Genomic DNA, 22,619 nt, shown 5'->3' with positions numbered 1-22,619 from the left:
TGCCGAAAAGTTAATTCTCCAATGGCCGGAACTCGAATCCTGGTGGTTTCACCGTATTAGACTTTTGATCTCAAGTTAATCACTACTAGACCATAACCCCTCAAGTTAAAGGTTTCGTATGGTCATATATATAAATTCCATAATTAGTTTAAATTTTGATATACTATAGAAAAAAATAAATACATATATTGTAACAGTAACGTGGCACCATCAGAAGTGTAATAATATAGATGATTAGATTGCCATTAAAAGATAAAATGAGTTAAAGTAGAAAGAAAATCCGGATTTTTATGGGCCTCGTGAAATTAATTTTTGGACCAAAAAAACTTTTAGAATCTCCACGGTTATCAAAGTTAAATATATAAAATGAGTTGCACGTCCATAACATTATATTTGTGAGTCCATGACTCTGTTATTTTTTTTGAGAAAAAAAGAGTTAAATCTGAATCTATTAAAGATACATACCTAATCTCCAAGTGGGAGGTGCAGTCCACGGATAGACCTTTTTCCGGGTATTCAAATGGGCAGAAATGCAGTAGCCCATATCCGTGTAGAATGACCAAAAAAATGTGACTTAGTTTCGCATGACAGGTGGATCGAACCTGAAATGTGGTGACTTCCCAAATTTTTATCCACCACTTGACTGCAAGCTCCCGATCCTGTGACTCAGTTATTTGATGGAAGTTAAAGATAGTGTATAGAGAGATTGAGATCTTGAAATCCAGAGGTAAGAGCATATGCATTGGTGTACTTGTATTAGGAGTCCTTAGGAGTTAAAAAGTATTATTTTTTTACTTTTGAATAGTTAAGGATTATTGTCTTAATCTTACGTCCAATAGTGTTATCCAATCAGAAGTCCTTAGGAATAAAATAATAATATATTTTTTTAAAAATTGAAAAAAAAAAATTATTGCATAAAAAAATATAAAAATACAATAATTACTGATTTCATGATTAAAAGAAACATACAACAATTATTAATTTTGATCACCAAATTTGTTCCAAACATTTTCGATTAAATCGTTTTTTAGTTGTTCATGTATACGCCTATCGCGAACATGAGTCCGAATGCCAACCATATTATCGAGATTTGTAGACGTCTCGGTACTGTAGGACATATCTACCTGAGAACTTCTGCTTCCATCTCCTTCTTCAAACTCAGATATATTGTACTGAGTGTATCCGTCTCGTTCATATTCGACTATCATATTGTGTAGTATGATACATGCTCTCATAATCTTCCCAACTTTAGTCTTGTCTAATGTAAGAGCCGGGTTTTTCACAATCGCAAATCGAGCTTGCAAAACTCCAAAAGCCCGCTCAACATCTTTTCGAGTCGCTTCTTGACATTTAGCAAATAACTCTGCTTTAGGACCTTGCGGGAGGGAGATAGATTGGATAAATGTTGACCATTTTGGATATATGCCGTCTGTGAGGTAGTACGCCAAATCATACTGGTGTCCGTTGACCACGTACTGAACTCTTGGTGCTCGACCTTGTAAAATGTCATCAAAAACAGGTGATCGATCAAGGACGTTAATATCGTTCAAAGTACCTGGAGAACCAAAAAAAGCGTGCCATATCCAAAGATCTTGTGAAGCTACTGCCTCCAAGACAATTGTCGGTTTTCCGGATCCACGTGTGTATTGTCCTTTCCAAGAGGTTGGACAATTTTTCCACTCCCAATGCATACAATCGATGCTTCCTACCATTCCAGGAAAGCCGCGTATCTCTCCAATATCAAGTAGTCGTTGAAGATCCTCTGGAGTTGGTCTTCGTAGATACTCATCTCCAAATAACCGTATTATGTTTTCTGTGAACTTATGTAAACACAAAAGTGCCGTGGATTCACCAAGTCGAAGATACTCGTCAACTGCGTCAGCTGCAGAACCATAAGCGAGGAGACGAATAGCAGCCGTACATTTTTGTAGTGGAGAAAGACCGGGCCTCCCGGTTGCATCTCTTGACTGACGAAAGAAAGGGACGTCCTCTGAAAGGCGATGGACAATATGCATGAATAAGTCTTTGTTCATGCGGAAACGACGTCTGAATAAGTTGGGGGGAAAAGTCGAATTCTCGCAGAAGTAATCATTCCATAAACGTTCGTGTCCCGTTTCTCGATCGCGTTCTATATAAAGACGTCTAACTGGGTTATTGTGATGGGAATCCACTATGTTGTTGTATGTGTCCTCCAAAATGTCGTCAAAAACTTCTTCTAGTCTTTCTTCGAGTTCGTCGGATGAAGATGATGACATTTTGTGTGTTTACTTCGTAATCCTTCACTGAAAATGAAGATTGTTAATTAATTTTTTGTTTAAAAAAACACTTGTGTTGTAAATTTTACAAGTGAAGACTTCTGTTATCTAAATAGTTTGCTAAAATGTTGTATATATTTTTAAAAAATTGTTTAAAATTCACAAGTGAAGACATATTCTTTGTAAAAATTTTTTTTAAAAAATTCACAAGTGAAGACATATGCTTTGTAATTTTTTTTTTAAAATTGTTTAAAATTCTCAAGTGAGTTCCATATGCTTTGCAATTTTTTTTTTTAAATTGTTTAAAATTCTCAAGTGAGTTCCATATGCTTTGTAATTTTTTTTTATTTAAATTTGTTTAAAATTCACAAGCGATACACGAAGCTGATCACATTAATACAATCCGAAAGAACCACAAGCCATACATAGATAACAAAGAAACAAGTACCTGCTTACAACTGATACAAAGTGCTGGAGTTATGTCAATACAAGCCGAGGCTTCACGCCAATACAACGGTTTTCAAGTACACAGAAAGCTAAAGAAACAAGTGAACTACAAGTGCTACCTAAACCGAGGCTTTACGCCAACTTATAGAAGTACATAAGGCCAAATTAGAGATGAAAGGACAAGTCATGACAGAGGAACCCGTGAGCTTACTTCACCCGTGAGCTGGCTTCACATGTCCTCAAAATGTGACAAGTCTAAAATGCACCCGTGACCCTGCAAGTGAAATTATATTCAAAACTATAAACATACCTTACTGTAACATCTCAGACATTAGTTTGTTTTTAAGTGATGTTTCCATCTCAGAGAGGGGGTCTTGTTTGGCTATCAAACGTTCTAGGATTTTTTGGTTAGAGAGTTTCTGTTTTATTTCAAACAGGGCCTCTAACTTTGACAACTCAAGTTCCTTACTGCTCTTCTTCCTCTTTAGAACAGCTTTTGCAGCCTTTACCCCGATAGGTCTTGCTTCAGGTTCTCTCACTTCCTCATCTCCATCAACCTCCAACACTTGCTTGCGCTTCTCCTTAGGCCCCTCCTTAGGCAGATAGGTTGAGCACCATTTACTGTCATGCCGGAGCTCCCTCCAAGCATGTTCGAGGTTGAACTTGATGGAGTGGTCGTTGTAGTAGAAGTCCAAGGCAGCTTTCATCACGTCATCCTCGTTTTGACCACTACTCTGGCACCTCAGAGCCGCGTCGTAGCAGCCAACGAACTTACAGACGCCCTCGTTAATCCTCGCCCACCGCTGCTTGCACTGACCGAGCTCCCTAGGTGCTGTCCCAACCAAGAGAGGGCTTGCATTGTAGTAATCAACGATTCTCTTCCAGAAAGCGTCAGCTTTCTGCTCATTGCTCACCACAGCGTCTTTGCTTGTGTTAAGCCAAGCCCCAATCAGGATTTTATCCTCTTTGGGAGACCACTTACGCCTCTCCTTAACATTTGAACTCTGGCTACTCATCCAAACATGTTCAGGTGCATCAAGATCAACGGGATTTTGGCTATTGAGGAGGTTAACAAAACTAGGGGTATCCATGGTTTACTAGATATAACTCTGTGTTACTCAACTACTAACACAGAGCCTTTAAGTAGAGGATTTAAAGTTTTCAAGTACACACAAGTTAAAGAAAGGTAGATAGAAATTCACTAGCATTTAAAATTATCATTTAACACCAATCAAATCGGAGAGGTTAGGAAGATAGAAAACATTTTTCATTTAATTTTTCAACTCTTAAAACATTTCAAGTTATCAAATCCGAGTAGTTACTTGGTAACTATACTTATCAAAAACAACAAGAAAGATGGAAGTTGTTACAGTTAGTACCTTTTATATACACAGTGTCGAGGTGAGACACTCCCGCTTCAAGCTTTGGACCCTGCCCCTGATCACACATTACACGAAACAGTTAAAAGCTTTTAAATAACTTAAGAAACACTAAGCACAAGCACAAGTATAGAACTAACCCGGCAGACACATAAGCAGGAGAGCTATTACGAGACCACCAATTAAACAACAAAGCAAGTGGAAGCCCGTGGTAACCCCTGAATTCTTCTTAGCTAGCTCACAAACTGTCTCCTTAAGCTTAACCACTTTCTCCTCACTCTCGTTACCTTGGTCCTTGAGCTGCCTAAGTTGTGTCTGAATGTCACTCAACTCCTCCGTAACGGCCACATCCCACCACTTCCAAACATGGCAGTCGTCGTCGTCTACGTTCTGACATGTGAAATACCTTCTCCCTGGATATCTCGGTGTGTAAGATGTTGCGACTACAGGGTCACCACCACAGTAACATGTCTTCGGGATTCCTTCTTCGACATCAGGTTGAGGAACGTACTGAACAGGGACTTGAAGGTTCAACCTACTCTGAGCTTCATCGGCATACACATCTGCTTCTTCTTGAAGAAGCCAAGTTAAACTCACTTCTGAAGACGACGGTTGGCTATAGCTATAATCTTGGCCCATGATTCCGTAACCTGAGAGAATAAGATGGAAATTAAACATCAATACTAAATCAATCGAAGGAAAACAAAATCGTATTCAAAGCCTAATCAATTCGAATCGTCATCCCCAAATCATTCGAAACCCTAACTTCAATCGAAATATCCCCAAATCGATTTAAAACTGAAAAGAAACCCTAAATCTCGAGGAGAACAACATCCGACCAAAACAAATCCATAAACGAACGATAGGAGGCTTCGATTTACCTTCGATATCACCAAGTCGTCTGTCGCCTCTTCGATCGCCCGGAGCTTTTTTTTTTTTAATCTCCTTCGCGTTTAATTTTTTTTTCCCTGAACCAAATTCATCCCGACATCGAACCGGGGAAGGGATGACACGTCGGTAAGGATTCAATCCTTCCAGCCTTCTAATTAAGTTACGGTCCTTAATAAACCGTACTTAATTAAATTTTTTTAATTCTATTTTTCCTAAAACCGCGAGCTAAGTACTCAATAAACCGACCGTTGCGGTTGGTCTAAGGGGACAATGGCACGAGTTCTTTCGTGGGGGTTTGCCTTTAAAATTTTCACCCTTTCTTTCTGTCTCTTTCCCTCTTAGAATTTTCTGAAATTCTCTAGAATTTTATATTAGACTTACGAGTGGATCAGAAATTTTTTATCATGAACTCGAATGAGGTCACAAATTAAAAAGCGATTGTTTTGCTTTTTTTTTTTTAGTTTTGAAAGTATTAAAACGATAGCTGTTTCATACAATTTACCAACATTCCTTTTCTGCGACCTTTTCATTTACCAGATTTACCATCTGTTTATATATTTTCATGTATAATTTTTAGTTTTGAACATTGGCAATGTATATTATATATATATATATCTATTTTCTTTAAAACCCCATATTAAAATAAGTAAGTTAACTAATTATAAAAATACAATAACATATTATTTGTAAACGATTTCTAATAAAGTTGAAGTTAATTTAAAATAAATTTTAAGGCTTAATAAATGTCAAAAACGTAAGAAATGTTGTTTGAAGCATCAAGTATTTTCTAAAACATTTTAAGTAAAGGAGTATATTCCATCCGCACAAACCCATTACAAATAAAATATTCTAGAAAATAATATCATTTAAAAAAAAACTGTTAGGCTTCGATTGGTGGCCATATTTTTTTAAAAAAATGATGATTAATTTGTTGTTCCTCAAAATTGATACTAATTAAGTTGATTTTTTTTGTCAAATTTAGAATATATAGGCCCCACCATATATATCCTTCTGCGTTTCTCATATATTGATGAATTAATGAAGAGTATTTTCCTCTTCCAAATTTGATAAAGAACGATTATTCTTCCATATTTAATTTTTTTTCCAATTCAGTTCTTTAAATAAAATTTTGTCCAACTTTTTTATACTCATTTTCGGGTCACCAATTGAAGCTTTAATGGTAACTTTTGCGTGCACTTAATTAGAGGAACACGCCAAGTAGCCAACATACATAACATAACGATATCTCATATGATCACAAGAAAAAATGATAAACTAGACGAAAATAACACGCAAATAACAAAATGTGTACAAGCCTCTATATCTTCGTGTCAACATAGTAACCAGTCAATGACAAAACAAATACTTTTCTAGGGATTCAACGTAACTCTTTTTCTCCTTTTATAGATAGTCGAAATATGGTAAAAAGATATAGGAGACTTCATCATACGAAGTGCCGTTTATATGAACTATGATCAAAGCCGTGACGTTCTCTCCGATACAAAATCAATATTTTAAGTATATTAGTTAATCATTTTATAATACTAAGTTATTAACTACATTTTATTTAGCAAAAAAAAAAACTACATTTTAAAAAAATTAAGTTAAGCTATAATACGAATTAAATATGCACGGAAGAATGTTTCGTTGGACTTCCATGGTTTGCATGGGGATATGAGTCGTACGTCGTGAGCTGTATAAAGAAGAGGGTGATCTGAACAGAAGTTAACAAAACAAATACACAGTTTACTACAAAAAAAAAATATTTCCTTCTTCATTATTCTTTTTGAAGAAGTGAATCTGGACGAAGAACTAAGACCGTCAATTTTTGGAACTTGAAACCATCAAATTCATCAAAAATATATATTCAAAGATCTTATTTTTGCATTCCTACTTGTATTTAAGCTTCTTGATTCATCAAAAGAATATATTCAAAGATCTTATTTTTGCATTCCTATTTGTATTTAAGCTTCTTGATTCATCGAGAACCCTAGTTATATAGCCTTTTCCACATTTTTCCTGCTTCTTCTTATTCGTGGTGGTCACTACTAAAACATGAAGGTTAGTTTCATTACTCATATTCATTGATATCTCAAATGGTGTCTGAAAATAAACATAAGTACTCATAAATGTTTTTTTTCAGCTCTTTGGATGGATGCAGAACAAGCTACATGGGAAACAAGGGAACACTCATAGACCAAGTACATCCTCTGCTTCTTCTCGTAAGTTAAAGTTTACACAAACTTAGATTCTATTGTCTACTTACCGTTGGAACAAACCTTTTAATCTACCAAAGTTGTTGTCTACTTGAAACATGTGCAAAGCAACCCTCCCAATTAACTGGCTCTCTCATAATTTTTATTTTATTATGTTTGTAAATCATAGATCAACCACGAGAGGAGTTCAGCGACTGGCCTCATGGACTACTTGCGATTGGAACGTTCGGTAGTGTGGCCAAAGAGCAAACACCAATAGAGACTGTTCAAGAAGAGAAGCCCTCTAACGTGCACGTGGAAGGTCAAGCGCAAGATAGAGATCAAGATCTTTCACCCTCCGGTGACCTAGAAGATTTCACTCCGGAGGAAGTTGGGAAACTTCAGAAGGAGCTGACGAAGCTCTTGACAAGAAAGAACAAGAAGAGGAAGTCCGATGTGAATAGAGAACTTGCGAATCTTCCTCTGGATAGATTCTTGAATTGTCCTTCGAGTCTTGAAGTCGATAGACGAATCAGCAACGCTCTTTCTGGTGGTGGTGGAGATTGTGATGAGAACGAAGAAGACATTGAGCGTACGATCAGTGTTATCTTGGGAAGATGCAAAGCCATTTCTACAGAGAGTAACAGTAAGAAGAAGAAGACTAAGAAAGATTTGAGCAAAACCTCTGTCTCTTATCTCCTCAAGAAGATGTTTGTCTGTACAGAAGGGTTCTCTCCTCTTCCTAAACCTATCTTGAGAGACACGTTTCAAGAATCAAGAATGGAAAAGGTATTTTACTGAAGCTCACTTAATGTACTAATTAAAGTGTTTTGTTCATGTAACTCATTATTTACACGATATACACAGTTACTGAGGGTGATGCTACTCAAGAAGATTAATGCTCAAGCTCCCTCGAAGGAAACACCAATGAAGAAATACGTGCAAGACGAGCAACAGCTTTCACTAAAGAATGAGGAAGAAGAAGGAAGTAGTAGTAGTAGCGATGGGTGTAAATGGGTCAAAACAGATTCTGATTGTGAGTTTCATATCTTTTGATTTCTTAAAATTAAAACTAAAAATGGTTTCATGAGCTGATTCGATCTTCTTCTTTTGGTTGTAGTCATTGTTCTTGAGATCTGATCCCACTTCTCCCTTTTTCATGTCCTTACAAGAAAGTACAGGTAATAATCAAACTGAATAATGAATATTAATTTCATTAGTTTTGCTTGTTCTAATTCTGAATCTGATATTGGATCTTATGTCTTTGCAGATAGAGGATCTTCATTCATATCAAGACACGGAAAATTCAAAAAGAAGTGATTCAATCAATTTTCTTTTTCCTTCTGATGAAAGTTTATGGGTATCTGTAGATCCCATGAGTTTCTCTTTTTTGCATGTTTGAGTCCATAAAACCAAACACGTTCTGGAAACTAAAACATTGGAATACAGTAAATTAAACATTTATACGAGTACATACATGTGTGTATATAAGGAGAGAATTATATATATACATACATGTATGTAGTTGTGTATTTTCAGGTGGATAACCTTAGTTTTATATAAAGACTTCGTCACTCTCTTTTTTTCTTTACACTTTGTTCTGTTCTGTCATATTTATTCAATAAAGTTGTTAATCACACAAACTGTGTGGGTCCTAAACGAAAGCATCCAAGTAGATTAGGACAACCATCGTTTCAACCAGAATTGCCATGCAATTATATGGATTCCAAGCATAAATCAATTTGGTGGGTTCCTTAACTATGAGTTAAGTTAAAATTATTAAAAATACATTTAATTAGGATTGTTGAGGCTCTGTATTCTTCAACCTTAAATCTATTGACTAAACTTTCATCCAAGTGTTTTTTTTAACTTGTGATACTACTTGCTCACCTTTCTCCATAAGATTAAGAGCCAACAAAGTGCCACACTTGGCACTACAATATGCCTTTTTATTCTCATCGGCTATGGTCACTAGAATATTGCTAAATAAGGAGGTTATCCGCTCTAAAAGTGTCATCGTGGAAGACAACCTGAACCATAGAGTGATGAGGACTCTTAATTGTTTTTTTTTTTGGTAAAATGTTAAATTTATTATACCAAAATTTTGGGTTTTTGACAGAAATTACAAGATGACTAGTAGAAGTGCAGAAAAATAAACAACAAGTTTCAGTACAAGAACATAAGCACATTAATGGTGAGAGATGAAGTCAGAGCAACAGAAGGCAATGAGGCAAGCTCAGACCAGGGAACCAGGAGCGGAGCAGGAAGGAGCCCGAGAGAAAGGCCTCCTCAAACCTTGAACGCAGGGTGCTCACAGCTTCCTAGAGACCCACCGAACACAAACCAGTCCAAAGAATCACAAGCACAAACCGACTCTCCACCCGACACGAACCACGACCGACGGCACTAGGTAGTGACACAATCCGACGATGCCTTCGTACGAAAGGAAGACTCGAAGATTGCTGCTTCCAAATCCGCCTACCGTGACCGTATACACCCTTTTAACCGAAGGTTCATATAGAACAAAGGGACCGGAAGGGTACACACCTCCGGAGCAGCTAACATCGAACGAGAGCACAACACAAATGCCCAATTGACAGCCTGTCACTAATCAAAAACGATCACTACAACCCACATCAGAGCAATAGTACCTGCAAGAAGCACATGGAGGAAAGACAGGGGCGATGAGCGCCACACCACCGGCAAGACATGCTTTGAAGTGGAGCACCGAAGCTAACCACATAGCGTCGCCACCGGAGACAATCAAGAGGAAAGTCGAGACCCAACCTCAGAAGCCTCCACGCAATCCACCAGAGACCACCGGTGGAAAACAAAACTCTAAACTTGAGCCCGGAGCAGAAAGCTCTAGACCGGACCTCCGAGAAGAGCCCCAACCCCACGACAGCCACAAGCCACACTGAAGGAGGAGGAGAACCCTTGGAAGAGACCACCGACGACCCACGCGACGCCTGACCTGAAGAGCCAAACGAGATCTGGAAAATCTCACCGGACAAAGACCACAACCGAGAGGAGGAGACAAGTGCGACAAGGCGAACGCCGTCCTCAAGCACCACTTACCGTACCGAGAGCCTCCTAGATCTACGACGTGAGCTTTGGATCTGGACCGGAAGAGGTTGACTCGTCTAGCTGCCCTCCGCCGCAAAACAGAAAAGACTACAGGGAGAGACGAGGAGAAGCGGAGACAAAAGGAGGCAGGCCTCCGACGACCGCGAAAGGAGGACGCGGCGACCGCCGGAGCACAGAAAATATGAGAAACGGCGAACTTTCTAGAGAGCGGTGAAAAAAAATAATTTAAGAGAAAGAAACGCGTCCTAAACAATTGCTTCGCGTATCAATATCTTAACCGAAAAAAAATATCAAAAACAAAACCTAAATGCTCTAGAATTTAAATGACACTTAGAATGAAACTAATATTACATGGTGTAGTTTTGAGTTTGAGATTAAAGATTTCTGCCTAGGATAGAATCTTCATGTTACAAAAAAAATTATATGGCTTTTTGTTTGTGATAACAGTTTTAGAATCGGCCAGTTTTCATTTTATGAGCTTAACTTCCAACACGACTACTTCTAGGTTCATCTCCTAAATATGAAATCCAGTTTTCATGGACCATATATTTCAAAACACAGTTAAAAGGCCCACAAAAGGCCCATTATAAAATCGAGGATATAGTTGTCGGCTGAACCCTCTGACTAAACCAGAGGCTTATAGGTTCAACCATTTCAGTAGAACCTTCCAACATCTAGAAACGATCAAAGGGGCAACCTATTGACAGCCGTACGATCAAAACTCATTTGACACATCTCAGTTTCTCACTGACGTCCTTACAGTCATCAGCTTTTTCTCCTCTTCAGATCTCTGCTTCTTCTCCTCGGTTTCAATGTCGCTTCATCTTCTTCTCCTTCTTTCGCTACTATCCCTGACGCCTTCTTTGCTACAAGCGTCGGTGCATGAGTACCGAAGCGAGAGATTCATGTCGAAAGGCAACGCCTTTGTCTTCCACGGCGGCAGCGAAGGCATCTACTCCTCTTCTCCCTCCGACAACTTCACCTCCGACTCTGATTCCCTCTCCTCCTTTATCCGGTAAACTTGTCTGTTTCCATTTCTTTAACTAAAGTTTCCTCTTTTAAATCTGCTTAGGATCTGACTTTTTAATCAGAACCCATTAGGATTCTTCGTCTACGAGTTGGATCTTAGAGCTGATTTAGTTCGTTTATTTACAGTTCTTAGCTGTTTCTCTGTGAAAGTTTCTTACTTTGAAACGCTGTTTGTACTGAACATTGCTTCCACGTGTCAAAGAGTTGAACTTTCATTGTGTTTGAGTAACATCTTAGCTGTTTTCTCTGTGAAAGTTTCTTACTTTGAAACTCTGTGTGTGTCCTCTCTGAATCATGCACATTGCTTCCACGTGTCAAAGAGTGTAACTTTCATTGTGTTTGAGTAACATCTTACTTTGAAACTCTGTGTGTATCCTCTCTGAATCGAATCATGTACATAGTAAACTCTGTGTGTGTCCTCTCTGAGTAAGCATTGCTTCCACGTGTCAAGTTTTGAACTTTCCTTGTGTTTTGAGTATCATCGTAGCTGCTTCTCTCTGAAAGTCTCTTACTTTGAATGCATTTAACAGTTTCGAGAAGATCACATTCCGGAGACCTGAGGAAGCTTCCAACACCTCCTCATTACCAATCCACGCCGTCCTTTTCGAGGTAGAAGACAGGGAGAACATCGGAGGATCAGCTTACGGCGGACAGAGAGCTGTCTGCTGCACATCTGATCTCGCCAAACTCGGTGTTTGCTCACACGGAGAGATCATCCACCATCCTTCTTCTAAAGACTCCTCCTGGCCTCAAGTCTTTGGTGTTTCGTTTCTTGAGAACGATTTGTCTGCTACGCTGCTTACAAGATCGATTCAGATCACTAGGACAGGAATGTACAACCTCTACTTCATCCACTGTGATCCTGCTCTCAAGGACTTGGTTGTTGAAGGCAAAACGATCTGGAAAAACCCTGGAGGATACTTACCAGGTAGAATGGCTCCGTTGATGTACTTCCACGGGTTCATGTCTCTCGCCTTTGTCCTTCTCGGCGTCTTCTGGTTCTCCCAGTGCGCTAGGTTCTGGAGAGAAGTGCTCCCCTTGCAGAACTGCGTAACGCTTGTGATAACGTTAGGGATGTGTGAGATGGCGCTTTGGTACTTCGACTACGCTGAGTTCAACGAGACAGGTGTGAGACCGACCGTGATCACCGTATGGGCAGTCACGTTTGGGTCTATCAAACGCACGTGCGCACGTCTCATCATCCTTATGGTTTCGATGGGGTACGGTGTCGTGAGGCCCACGCTTGGTGGGTTTACATCGAAGGTGATCATGCTTGGTGTCACTTTCTTCGCTGCTTCCGAGACTCTTGAGCTGTTGGAGAATGTTGGTGCTGTGAGCGACTTCTCAGGGAAAGCGAGACTGTTTTTGGTTCTCCCCGTTGCGGTGTTGGATGCTTTCTTCATCATATGGATATTCAAGTCGCTTTCCGCTACTTTCAAGAAGCTTCAGACGAGGAGGTTGTTGGTGAAGCTGGATGTGTACAGGAAGTTCACTAATGCTTTGGCTGTAGCTATCTTGGTTTCCGTTGGTTGGATTTGCTACGAGGTAATGTAACAAACACCTTAGTAGTGTGTGAGAATGAGATGTGTACTAATGTTTTTAACTTGTGGCAGCTTTACTTCAAGTCTAAAGATGTTTACAATGAGCATTGGCAAAACGCTTGGATCATTCCAGCCTTTTGGCAGCTTCTCTCCTTCTCGCTCCTGATTGTTATATGCTCTCTCTGGGCTCCATCTCAGAACTCGACGAGGTAACACCATGTCCAAGAAGAAGATTTTGATATGCTATAAGAAGCTTATGCGGTTGTTCTTGTAGGTATGCATTCTCTGGATCTTCTGGTGATTCAAGTGGGGAGTTTGAGAAGGATGATTACACACTAACCCTCATTAAACCATCTCCAGTTCCTTCTCATGAAGCCAAGAGCCTCTCAGAAGCTAGATCTTTGCCTGACCAAGAAGATGCAGAAGAAGATTTGGAGGAAGATAAAAGAGAGTGAAGTAGTGAAGACACAATAGTTACAGTAGATCTTCTTCTACTTTGACACTTCTTTCTCTCTTTATAGACATCTCAAAGTTTCATTTTATGTATTTCTTGTAGGTCACGTGAGTTTTAGTTTTGTACAATACTAAGGTCAAGAGACCAAAGCAGCCTTTGTCTTCAGTGTTTTATAGTGCTTTAGTTTGTGTACCCATGTTTTTATTACCGTATGTAATGTTGAAATTTCATTTTCTTAAGTTGCATCTTACACTAAAACTTGGTGTTTTGTTGGTAACTTATGCTTTGTATGAAGGAGGACACGAATAGGTCAAGAAAGAGAACACTCGTCTCTGATTTTGATCATCTCCTTAGATGCTGAGAAACGTATAACCCCTCGCTTAAGCCAGAAGCTTCGGTCTCCTAGCTCTTCAACTTTGATCTTAATGTAGTTCTCCGGGTGTTTCCCGCTCTCTATATGGCTCCTGAACGCCTAAGAAACGATCTGAAAGCCGGGTTAACTGATGTTAGGAGTTTTCAAGGCTCCTAAGACAAATGTTGTAGTATAGTGATTGTCGAACCAGTTCTGAGGGATATCAAAACACTGAGAATGCAAGTACTCACTTAATCTAAGTGCAACCAATGATTTAGATGGGTTTTAAACTACTACTAATACTAGAAAGCAATAACAAAATGATACTTTCTTGACTAAGGGAAAAGAGAACTCATGGGCATAGGGATTAGACCTCGAGTGATCAAGTATCGAACTAAGGATGACAAACGATCAATCAAACTATCAACCTTAAGCCTATACACAATTCTAAGCAAGCTCTATGTCTAGATAAATGCTCATTTGCTAGCATATCTCAAACATCAAATGTCTTTGGTTGAAAAATATGAAAGCAATCATTACTAACAAGTCTATTAGCTATCTTAGCACCTTTAACAACAAATGTCTTTGGCAAAGTATACTAAAAGCCTAGGAGAGTTATCTCAGGCATTTCATCAAACACCTTTCGGGTGGGAAATGCCTATTGATCAACTTTTGAGTGGCCAACTCAGAAGATGCATTAGGAATACTCTACTAGCAAGGAACAAGAATGATCTACACTAAAACATCCTAGAACTAACCTAATCACCCTTAATCTCCCTAACCCATGAATTCAAAAGGTGATTACTCACTAATCTCCAGGATTCCTCTTAAATCCATATTGGATTTCAGATTAATCATGTAGAGAAATAGATAAGAAATCAACAATAACACAAGAACATAACAATCAAAATCCAAGAGATGAACTTCTCAAGAGAGTTTTTGTGTATTTCTCAATAGATCAAAAGATAATCTACCTGGTGGCTACAAAAGGTCTTTAAAACATAGGTTTTTCCAAGTGCAAAACGTCCAAAATAAATTGCAAAAAGGTCCTCGGGAAATCATGATTTTCGGCAGCAAAGTAACGCGGAGCGACTTGCAGGTGTCGCTCCGGGAAGTCGTTCCAAGGCCGATTTTTGGTGTCTCCGGGTGAGAGGTCGCGAGCGACTTTGGTGTGTCGCTCCAACGGGTCGCTCTGGATCGGGAGCGACCTTGGTAGGTCGCTCTGAGAGGTCGCTCCAGGGTCATTTAAGACGGTTCGGAGTAACGAGAACGCGAGCGACTTCATGACGTCGCTTTAGGAAGGTCGCTCTGAGAGGTGGGACACAGCGACTTCGTGATGTCGCTTCGGGAGGTCGCTCCCATGCTCTGCTCGTTTAATGATCACCTATTTCACCTCCTTTGAGCTCCAAATGCATCCAAATATCTCCAAGAACTCCATGTGGCACTCCAGTACCTAATAGAGACTCATGTATGCAAAATGCAACCTAAACATGTCTAAATCCTAATCTCTATGATGAAAATGTTTATGAATGAATGGATAAAACAATGCAAATATGCAAGATATCAACTCCCCCAAACTTGTTCTTTTACTTGTCCACAAGTGAACTTTCTTGAACTCATAGGGAGAGAGGTTTGAAGATGGGAGCTCTTAGCCAAAAAAAAACACAACTAGCACTCAATTCAACATCTAATCCAACATGAGCACACTCTCTTATTACACTCTAGCTTCTCTAGACCTATCTCAACTCTTTTTGCCCTTACATTCATCATCAAGCATCCACACATTCAAATCAACCAACTCTCACATTCATTAAGCACAAAACATCAGGTGGATTCTTGCAAATGGTCAATTGGTCTAAATCATTTGGTTGGGTAGGGGAAGGCTTTTATTTAAGAGAGTCAAGAGATTCAAGATATGTGATCTTTAAGGTGGTTTACTCTCGAAACAAGTAGCCTTGACATTGCACATAATATATCTAAGAAATGGACCAACTCATGCATACAATGCTCAATCTCCATTGTTCTACCCTTTTCCCAAACATACAAATCACACAATCATTTCCCAATGTCAAAACCAACTCACACCTCTCACCAAAAGATCCTAAGAACATCAACTCTTTCTCTTTGAAATCTACAAGGGATTTTTCACAACCTCAAAACATTTCTTAGCTCCTAACAACTTTGCTAGCCCCCTTTTTCTTTCTTTTTCTTTTCTTTTTATATTTTATTTCTTTTTTTTTTTTTAGATGGGGGCCAAGACTTTTCATAACTTGAGCTAGAGGTTTTTCTACTTATCCCAATAAGACAATTCACTTAAACACAAAGAGTCATTTCTTTTCCTTTTTCATTGCTCCCAAATCATAATCACAACTCTCACCCCCCACCTATAGCTAGACAATAGAGTGCCCAATCTAGCAAGAATGAAGATCAAGCATTGTCGTTCCCGATACTCTCAACATTATGCACATGTAAGACTTTCCGAAGAAGGCCTCACTCATCAAACAATGAAAGCTTAAAAGAAGGGAAAGGTTTTGGGAGTGGTCTACCACTAGAGTTTGTCAAAATAAGATTGGCATAAAGGATGTGACAACTCAAGTGTGTATAGCCATGACTCAGTACACAAGGGACCATGAGCAAGAAGCATTAAGTTCGTTCAGTTCAAATAAAGTTGTAGTTGGCTTCAAAGACTGAGTTTCAGCAATCAACAAGTTTCAGGAAGAGTCTTCAAGGCTCGAAGCATACAAGTGTTTTTGAGAGGTGCATAAGCTATTCAGGTGCAAAGTAATGTTCTTTACAAGGAATTTCAAATCATTGCTCCCAATGCAAGTAAATGCAACCTATATGCTCTAGACTCTCCTAAAAATGCCAATGATGCAAACTGAATGAATTTTTTTTATGCAAATATATATGTATAATGCAATGCATGAGACTCAAAATCATCAAAGCAAACGTGATCAAATACTTGGTACCTCCCCCAAACTTAAATGACACAGTCTCTGTGTTGTCAAGGAGAGAGAGATACCCAAAAAGAGAAAACTAATATGCAAAAACGAAATGGTATATACAATGGAAAGTAGTGGGTTACCTTCTATGGAGAATGAGTAGAGGGAGATGCTCCCTCCTCGTCGTCCTCAGGTGGTAACTCTTCAAGGTGCTCATCAGTAAGAGTGCCCATCTCTTCAATGTAGAAGGCTTGTCCGAACACAGTTGGTTTCTTCATTTTCTCCTTGATGTCAAAGTGTAGAACATGCCCTTTACCCAAATGGAGATCAATCGTGCCCTCTTTCACCTTAACAATTGCTCCTGCTGTAGCTAAGAATGGCCTTCCAAGAATCAATGGGTCTTGAGCCTCCTCACCCATCTCAAGCACCACAAAATCTGTAGGTATCTCATATTTTCCAATCTTCACAGGTAGGTCCTCTAAGATGCCCACAGGGTACTTCACTGAACGATCAGCTAACACCAGAGAGAGTTTACACTTCTTGTACTGAGTGAATCCAAGCTTCTTTGCAACAGACAAAGGCATCACGCTGACACTAGCTCCCAAATCGCAGAGACATTTCTCAAATATCATAGGTCCAAGAGCACAAGGTAGTGTGAAGCATCCTGGATCCTCTAACTTCTCTGGAACATCAAGCCTTTGGATGATGGCACTGCACTCATGGGTAAGAATCATCATGCTTTCCATTTCCTTTTTCTTTGCAGCTACAACATCTTTCAGGAACTTGTTGTATTGAGGAATCAACATGAAAGCATCGATGATGGGCATTGCAACCTGAGCTTCACTCATTTGCTTGTCAAACAAAGCCTTGTACTTCTCTAGCAGCTGCCTCTTGAATCTACCAGGGAATGGTAGTTTGGGTTCATAGGGAGGAGGAACAAAAGAATTCTCACTTGCTGGAGCAAGAACTTCACCATCTTTCACTGTTTTCTTCTCTTCCCCAACCTTTCCTTTACCCTTGGCTTCCACAATCTTCTCCAAGATTTCATCATTGATTTTCTCATCAACAATCACCACTTCATCATCTAAGTTGATGGCCACCTCTTCACCTAGTTTCTCAGCATCCCTGGTGAGGGTTGTGGGAGGTAACTGCTTACCACTCCTAACGGTGATAGCTTTGGCCTCCTTGGGGTTTTGGTCAGATTTTCCAGGTAGAGATCCTTGCTGGCGAGTCTGGTGAGTGTTCATGGAAGCAAACTGATTCTCTAAATTCTTGACTGTAGAAGCAAGATGTGAGAACTTGTTGTTGAGCTCATTGTAGCTCCCATCAATCTTGGAATGAAGGTTTTTCAACTCATAACCAACATGCTTCTCACTTCTAGTCTGAGACTCCAAGATTTGTTTCAGCAGGGTGTCAGTGCTGCTCTCTTGAGGAGCAGAGGAACCAGATGAGGGGTTTTGATGAGGTTGATAGCTGCCTTGCTGGTTGTTTCGAAGCGGATAACCACTCTATTGGTTGTTGGGGTAGGATTTCTGTTGGTAGTTGTTGTACTGAAAGTTGGGCTCTTTTTTGTACCAGCTACCATTGTTGTTGATGAAACACAGCTCTTCCTGACCTTCCAAACCCTCAACCTCATGGACAACAGGTGGTGTCTCTTGACTTGGGTTACCAACAAAGTGCAGCTGCTCTTGTGTGGCTTTATCAGCAAGGAGGATGTCTATCTTATCATGTAGAGCTTTCAACTCCTTCCTCGTCTGCTTATCATCTGTTCGGCTGTTTCTGTCGTGGTCTCCACTGTAGACTGCATCACTCTTTATCATGTTGTCAACCAGCTCCTCTGCATCTTCCTCAGTTCTCCCCAAGAAGAACTCATTGCTAGCTGTATCCAGTCTGGCCCTGTACTTAGGAAGAGCACCACGGTAGAATGTGCTCAGTAAGCTCTCTTTAGAGAAACCATGGTGTGGGCATTGAGCTTGGTAGCCCTTGAATCTCTCCCAGGCTTCACTGAAGCCTTCCAAGTTCTTCTGTTGGAAACTGGAGATCCCATTTCTCAGCTTAGCAGTTCTTGAGGATGAGAAGAATTTCTCCAAGAATGCTCTCTTGCACTCATCCCAAGTAGTGATAGAGTCGCTGGGTAGAGACTTCTCCCACTGACGTGCCTTATCCCAAAGAGAAAGGGAATAACTTCAGCTTTAAGGCATCCTCTGACACACCATTGGTTTTTGACAACCCACAGTAGCTGTCGAACCTGTCCAAGTGGTCAAATGGGTCCTCTAGAGCTAAGCCATGATACTTGTTGTTCTCGATCACGTTGAGGAGTCCTGACTTGACCTCAAAGTTGTTGGCTGCCACAGCCGGTGCTCGGATTCCTAGTCTATGACCAAGAATGTTGGGCCGGTCATAAGTACCAATGGGTCGAGCTGCCCGCGGTTGGTGTTCTGCCCCTTGCGGTGGATCTTCCATATCAATATCCAATATCTGCAAGTGGGCTTGTTGTTCTTCTTCTCTTCTAGCTCTAGTACACTCCCTCTCGAAAGCTCTGATGTCTGCTACTATTGGAACTAGGTTTGATGGACCCCTGCTCCTCAAGTTCATACACCTGAAAGTTAAAGGTAGGTGAAGACGAAGAATCAGTAACAAAAGAAAATAAAAATGACTTAGTCTCAAGTAAGTGACTAAATCTCAGTGTTCAAATCTACTCAGAATTCGGCAACGGCGCCAATTTGATGTTAGGAGTTTTCAAGGCTCCTAAGACAAATGTTGTAGTATAGTGATTGTTGAACCAGTTCTGAGGGATATCAAAGCACTGAGAATGCAAGTACTCACTTAATCTAAGTGCAACCAATGATTTAGATGGGTTTTAAACTACTACTAATACTAGAAAGCAATAACAAAATGATACTTTCTTGACTAAGGGAAAAGAGAACTCATGGGCATAGGGATTAGACCTCGGGTGATCAAGTATCGAACTAAGGATGACAAACGATCAATCAAACTATCAACCTTAAGCCTAGACACAATTCTAAGCAAGCTCTATGTCTAGATAAATGCTCATTTGCTAACATATCTCAAACATCAAATGTCTTTGGTTGAAAATATGAAAGCAATCATTACTAACAAGTCTATTAGCTATCTTAGCACCTTTAACAACAAATGTCTTTGGCAAAGTATACTAAAAGCCTAGGAGAGTTGTCTCAGGCATTTCATCAAACACCTTTCGGGTGGGAAATGCCTATTGATCAACTTTTGAGTGGCCAACTCAGAAGATGCATTAGGAATACTCTACTAGCAAGGAACAAGAATGATCTACACTAAAACATCCTAGAACTAACCTAATCACCCTTAATCTCCCTAACCCATGAATTCAAAAGGTGATTACTCACTAATCTCCATGATTCCTCTTAAACCCATATTGGATTTCAGATTAATCATGTAGAGAAATAGATAAGATATCAACAATAACACAAGAACATAACAATCAAAATCCAAGAGATGAACTTCTCAAGAGAGTTTTTGTGTATTTCTCAATAGATCAAAAGATAATATGTCTGGTGGCTACAAAAGGTCTTTAAAACATAGGTTTTTCCAAGTGCAAAACGTCCAAAATAAATTGCAAAAAGGTCCTCGGAAAATCATGATTTTCGGCAGCAAAGTAACGCGGAGCGACTTGCAGGTGTCGCTCCGGGAAGTCGCTCCAAGGCCGATTTTTGGTGTCTCCGGGTGAGAGGTCGCGAGCGACTTTGGTGTGTCGCTCCAACGGGTCGCTCTGGATCGGGAGCGACCTTGGTAGGTCGCTCTGAGAGGTCGCTCCAGGGTCATCTAAGACGGTTCGGAGTAACGAGAACGCGAGCGACTTCATGGCGTCGCTTTAGGAAGGTCGCTCTGAGAGGTGGGACACAGCGACTTCGTGATGTCGCTCCGGGAGGTCGCTCCCATGCTCTGCTCGTTTAATGATCACCTATTTCACCTCCTTTGAGCTCCAAATGCATCCAAATGTCCCCAAGAACTCCATGTGGCACTCCAGTACCTAATAGAGACTCATGTATGCAAAATGCAACCTAAACATGTCTAAATCCTAATCTCTATGATGAAAATGTTTATGAATGAATGGATAAAACAATGCAAATATGCAGGATATCATTAAGCTTCTCCTATATCAAGATCTTCAGCTGAGCATCTGGGACCAACCATTGTGATTGAGCCTTGCGAATTTTTTTCAAACAGAGCGTTAAAAGACTTACGCGTTTGATCTGCTTTTATCCTGCCTTCCCATTCACGTTCTTAAACCTCTCTTTAAAGCACTTCTTGAGACACCTGATGCAAAATAGGAGTGGAGAAAAATCCGAACCGATCGAAACCCATTCAAGCCAAACCTGAGACGGACCCACATGTATTAATGGTGGGTCAGCTGACACAGCTTAACTAATAAAATGCTAATTTGTTAAAGGGAAATTGTATAGATTCCATAGATCTGTTGGCAAAATCTCTAAAGGTGACACCCCTAAATTCGGGTTTGACACCCACCTGACACTTTTTTTACCATTATTTTATTAGTAATTTAAACCCCATTAAATTATTTGACCCATGTTAAAAAATATCATGGGTCCGCCACTGAGCCAAACTAAAGTATATGTCTAAACCATTTGGTTAACGATTTATCAATCCAAATGATTTAGTTTGATTTTAAACCAAACCAAACAAACAAAAACCCGAAGTGTTTTCTAAATCAGATTAACTGAATATATTAAAAAATTTAAACCCAAATATTTAAACCCAAATATTTAAACCGAACCCAAACTTAAACCAAAATGCCCACTCCTAAACTCCCCTCAGTGCGTAACGTCCCTTTGTCTCTTAAGCAGTACAAGACTTCAACCCAAGCGGCTCTTTGCCAATGCCTAGTGGCTTGTAATAGTTATGTAAATCATATTTTTACAAACACACTTGAAAAGTGGGTATTCTATAATTAACTTACATTTTTTTTATAACCAATATATAAATTTTTATAATATATTTTCTCACGTTACAGAATACGGGTTTGATACCAACTACGCACCAAGCATATGCAAATCCAAAGACACATATGTATGGTCCATATACATATGGAGCATGTGAACAAGCTGCAATTAGTATCTGTCGGCGTCAAAGCATAAATTTGCTTTCATCCATTGTCGTGAGGGACCTAGTTAGGCCTTATCGAATGTTTGACACGTAAACTTTCTATTTGGCCTTCACACACTATAATGGTTAATGCAAACCAGTATTTATATATTATACTAGGGATATTCCGGCGCTACGCGCCGGGTTCGGACGTTGTTTTCTCTTATGAATTCAATTAGTTTAATTGTTCTATTTTTTAGTTGTTAATCTAATCTACGTACACTTAATAGTTCTTGACAATTAAGAATTGAGAGTCCTGACCTAATAATGAATTTTATGAGTACATGTTAGGATAACTCAGACTTGGAGTCTTTAGCTTTCTAGGTCACGTTAATGCATTTTTGAATAAACAATAAATTAAAGTTTTTAAAATATTCTTGATAGAAGAAATGTAAATTCAGCTTTGTCTTTAAATGGAAAAGTAAACGATAACATACTCTTTTTTATCTATTAGCAATGTAATCGACAAATTTTTCCACTCATATAAAGTAGTAATAATTCTTGCATAGATGATTTATGTTTTGGAGGTCGCAATTTCGTGAGGGGTTTGAGTCTGGCCATGTTCTTTAGATATCTGTCTTCCACCAGAATAGGATAAACACCGAGTGTTTTTTTAATCTTTCTCAAGCAATGATCCGAAGTAGATAAGTGTGTATTCCCAGTCTAGGGTATAGTAATGCAGCCTTAGTAAGGATAGTAAGTGGAGGAGGATTACAAATATTGTCGAGACTCTCTTCCCGTTGACAACAAAACCTATGGGTCGTGGTTTACATGTGAGATAGATAGATATATGAGAAATGCCAAGAACACGATTGACATTTCTGGTGCAAAACCTTCCCGCTGCAAGAATTTATATCTAGTGTATAGATAGATATATGAGACTACAA

At 39.5% G+C, this 22,619-nt stretch overlaps 3 protein-coding genes and 1 non-coding gene across 8 annotated transcripts; 3 read left to right on the top strand and 1 right to left on the bottom strand.

Moving 5' to 3' along the window:
* Nucleotides 1–232: 232 nt before the first annotated feature.
* Nucleotides 233–5,733, bottom strand: LOC111207144 (glutathione S-transferase T2-like). 5 transcript variants are annotated; one of them, XM_048761378.1, is made up of 3 exons: nucleotides 4,963–5,733; nucleotides 4,222–4,731; nucleotides 233–4,139 (listed from the first exon to the last, which is right to left on the bottom strand). In XM_048761378.1, the coding sequence occupies exon 3, from the start codon at nucleotides 2,253–2,255 to the stop codon at nucleotides 978–980; it is 1,278 nt and encodes a 425-aa protein (XP_048617335.1). In that variant the 5' UTR covers nucleotides 2,256–4,139; nucleotides 4,222–4,731; nucleotides 4,963–5,733; the 3' UTR covers nucleotides 233–977. The 5 variants fall into 4 exon arrangements, with proteins under 5 accessions (XP_048617337.1, XP_048617335.1, XP_048617338.1 ...); XM_048761380.1 differs by having other exon boundaries at nucleotides 233–2,976; nucleotides 4,082–4,139; nucleotides 4,222–5,733; XM_048761377.1 differs by having other exon boundaries at nucleotides 4,222–5,733.
* An 855-nt stretch (nucleotides 5,734–6,588) lies between these two features.
* On the top strand, nucleotides 6,589–9,050 carry LOC106405384 (protein LAZY 4). The gene is made up of 6 exons (XM_013845942.3): nucleotides 6,589–7,033; nucleotides 7,116–7,194; nucleotides 7,358–7,956; nucleotides 8,035–8,203; nucleotides 8,288–8,348; nucleotides 8,438–9,050. The coding sequence occupies exons 1-5, from the start codon at nucleotides 7,028–7,030 to the stop codon at nucleotides 8,305–8,307; spliced, it is 873 nt and encodes a 290-aa protein (XP_013701396.2). The 5' UTR covers nucleotides 6,589–7,027; the 3' UTR covers nucleotides 8,308–8,348; nucleotides 8,438–9,050.
* A 1,884-nt stretch (nucleotides 9,051–10,934) lies between these two features.
* On the top strand, nucleotides 10,935–13,517 carry LOC106405992 (transmembrane protein 87B). The gene is made up of 4 exons (XM_013846563.3): nucleotides 10,935–11,269; nucleotides 11,814–12,828; nucleotides 12,897–13,033; nucleotides 13,099–13,517. Exons 1-4 carry the CDS (start codon nucleotides 11,067–11,069, stop codon nucleotides 13,277–13,279), a joined length of 1,536 nt encoding a protein of 511 aa, XP_013702017.1. The 5' UTR covers nucleotides 10,935–11,066; the 3' UTR covers nucleotides 13,280–13,517.
* A 5,005-nt stretch (nucleotides 13,518–18,522) lies between these two features.
* On the top strand, nucleotides 18,523–18,629 carry LOC125589303. Its single transcript, XR_007325491.1, has one exon. It is a non-coding gene; the product is annotated as a small nucleolar RNA R71 (small nucleolar RNA).
* The last annotated feature ends 3,990 nt before the right edge of the window (nucleotides 18,630–22,619 follow it).

This window comes from Brassica napus, chromosome C6 (assembly GCF_020379485.1).
Source record: "Brassica napus cultivar Da-Ae chromosome C6, Da-Ae, whole genome shotgun sequence".
NCBI classification, from domain to species: Eukaryota; Viridiplantae; Streptophyta; class Magnoliopsida; order Brassicales; family Brassicaceae; genus Brassica; species Brassica napus.
This window is presented reverse-complemented; position numbering and strand designations above follow the sequence as displayed.

Coding starts and splice junctions, on each gene's coding strand:
- LOC111207144 (XM_048761377.1), bottom strand. CDS start 2,255: ATGTCATCATCTTCATCCGACGAACTCGAAGAAAGACTAGAAGAAGTT.
- LOC106405384 (XM_013845942.3), top strand. Junction 7,195..7,357: donor TACATCCTCTGCTTCTTCTC/GTAAGTTAAAGT, acceptor TGTAAATCATAG/ATCAACCACGAGAGGAGTTC. Junction 7,957..8,034: donor AAGAATCAAGAATGGAAAAG/GTATTTTACTGA, acceptor CGATATACACAG/TTACTGAGGGTGATGCTACT.
- LOC106405992 (XM_013846563.3), top strand. CDS start 11,067: ATGTCGCTTCATCTTCTTCTCCTTCTTTCGCTACTATCCCTGACGCCT. Junction 12,829..12,896: donor TTGGTTGGATTTGCTACGAG/GTAATGTAACAA, acceptor AACTTGTGGCAG/CTTTACTTCAAGTCTAAAGA. Junction 13,034..13,098: donor CCATCTCAGAACTCGACGAG/GTAACACCATGT, acceptor TTGTTCTTGTAG/GTATGCATTCTCTGGATCTT.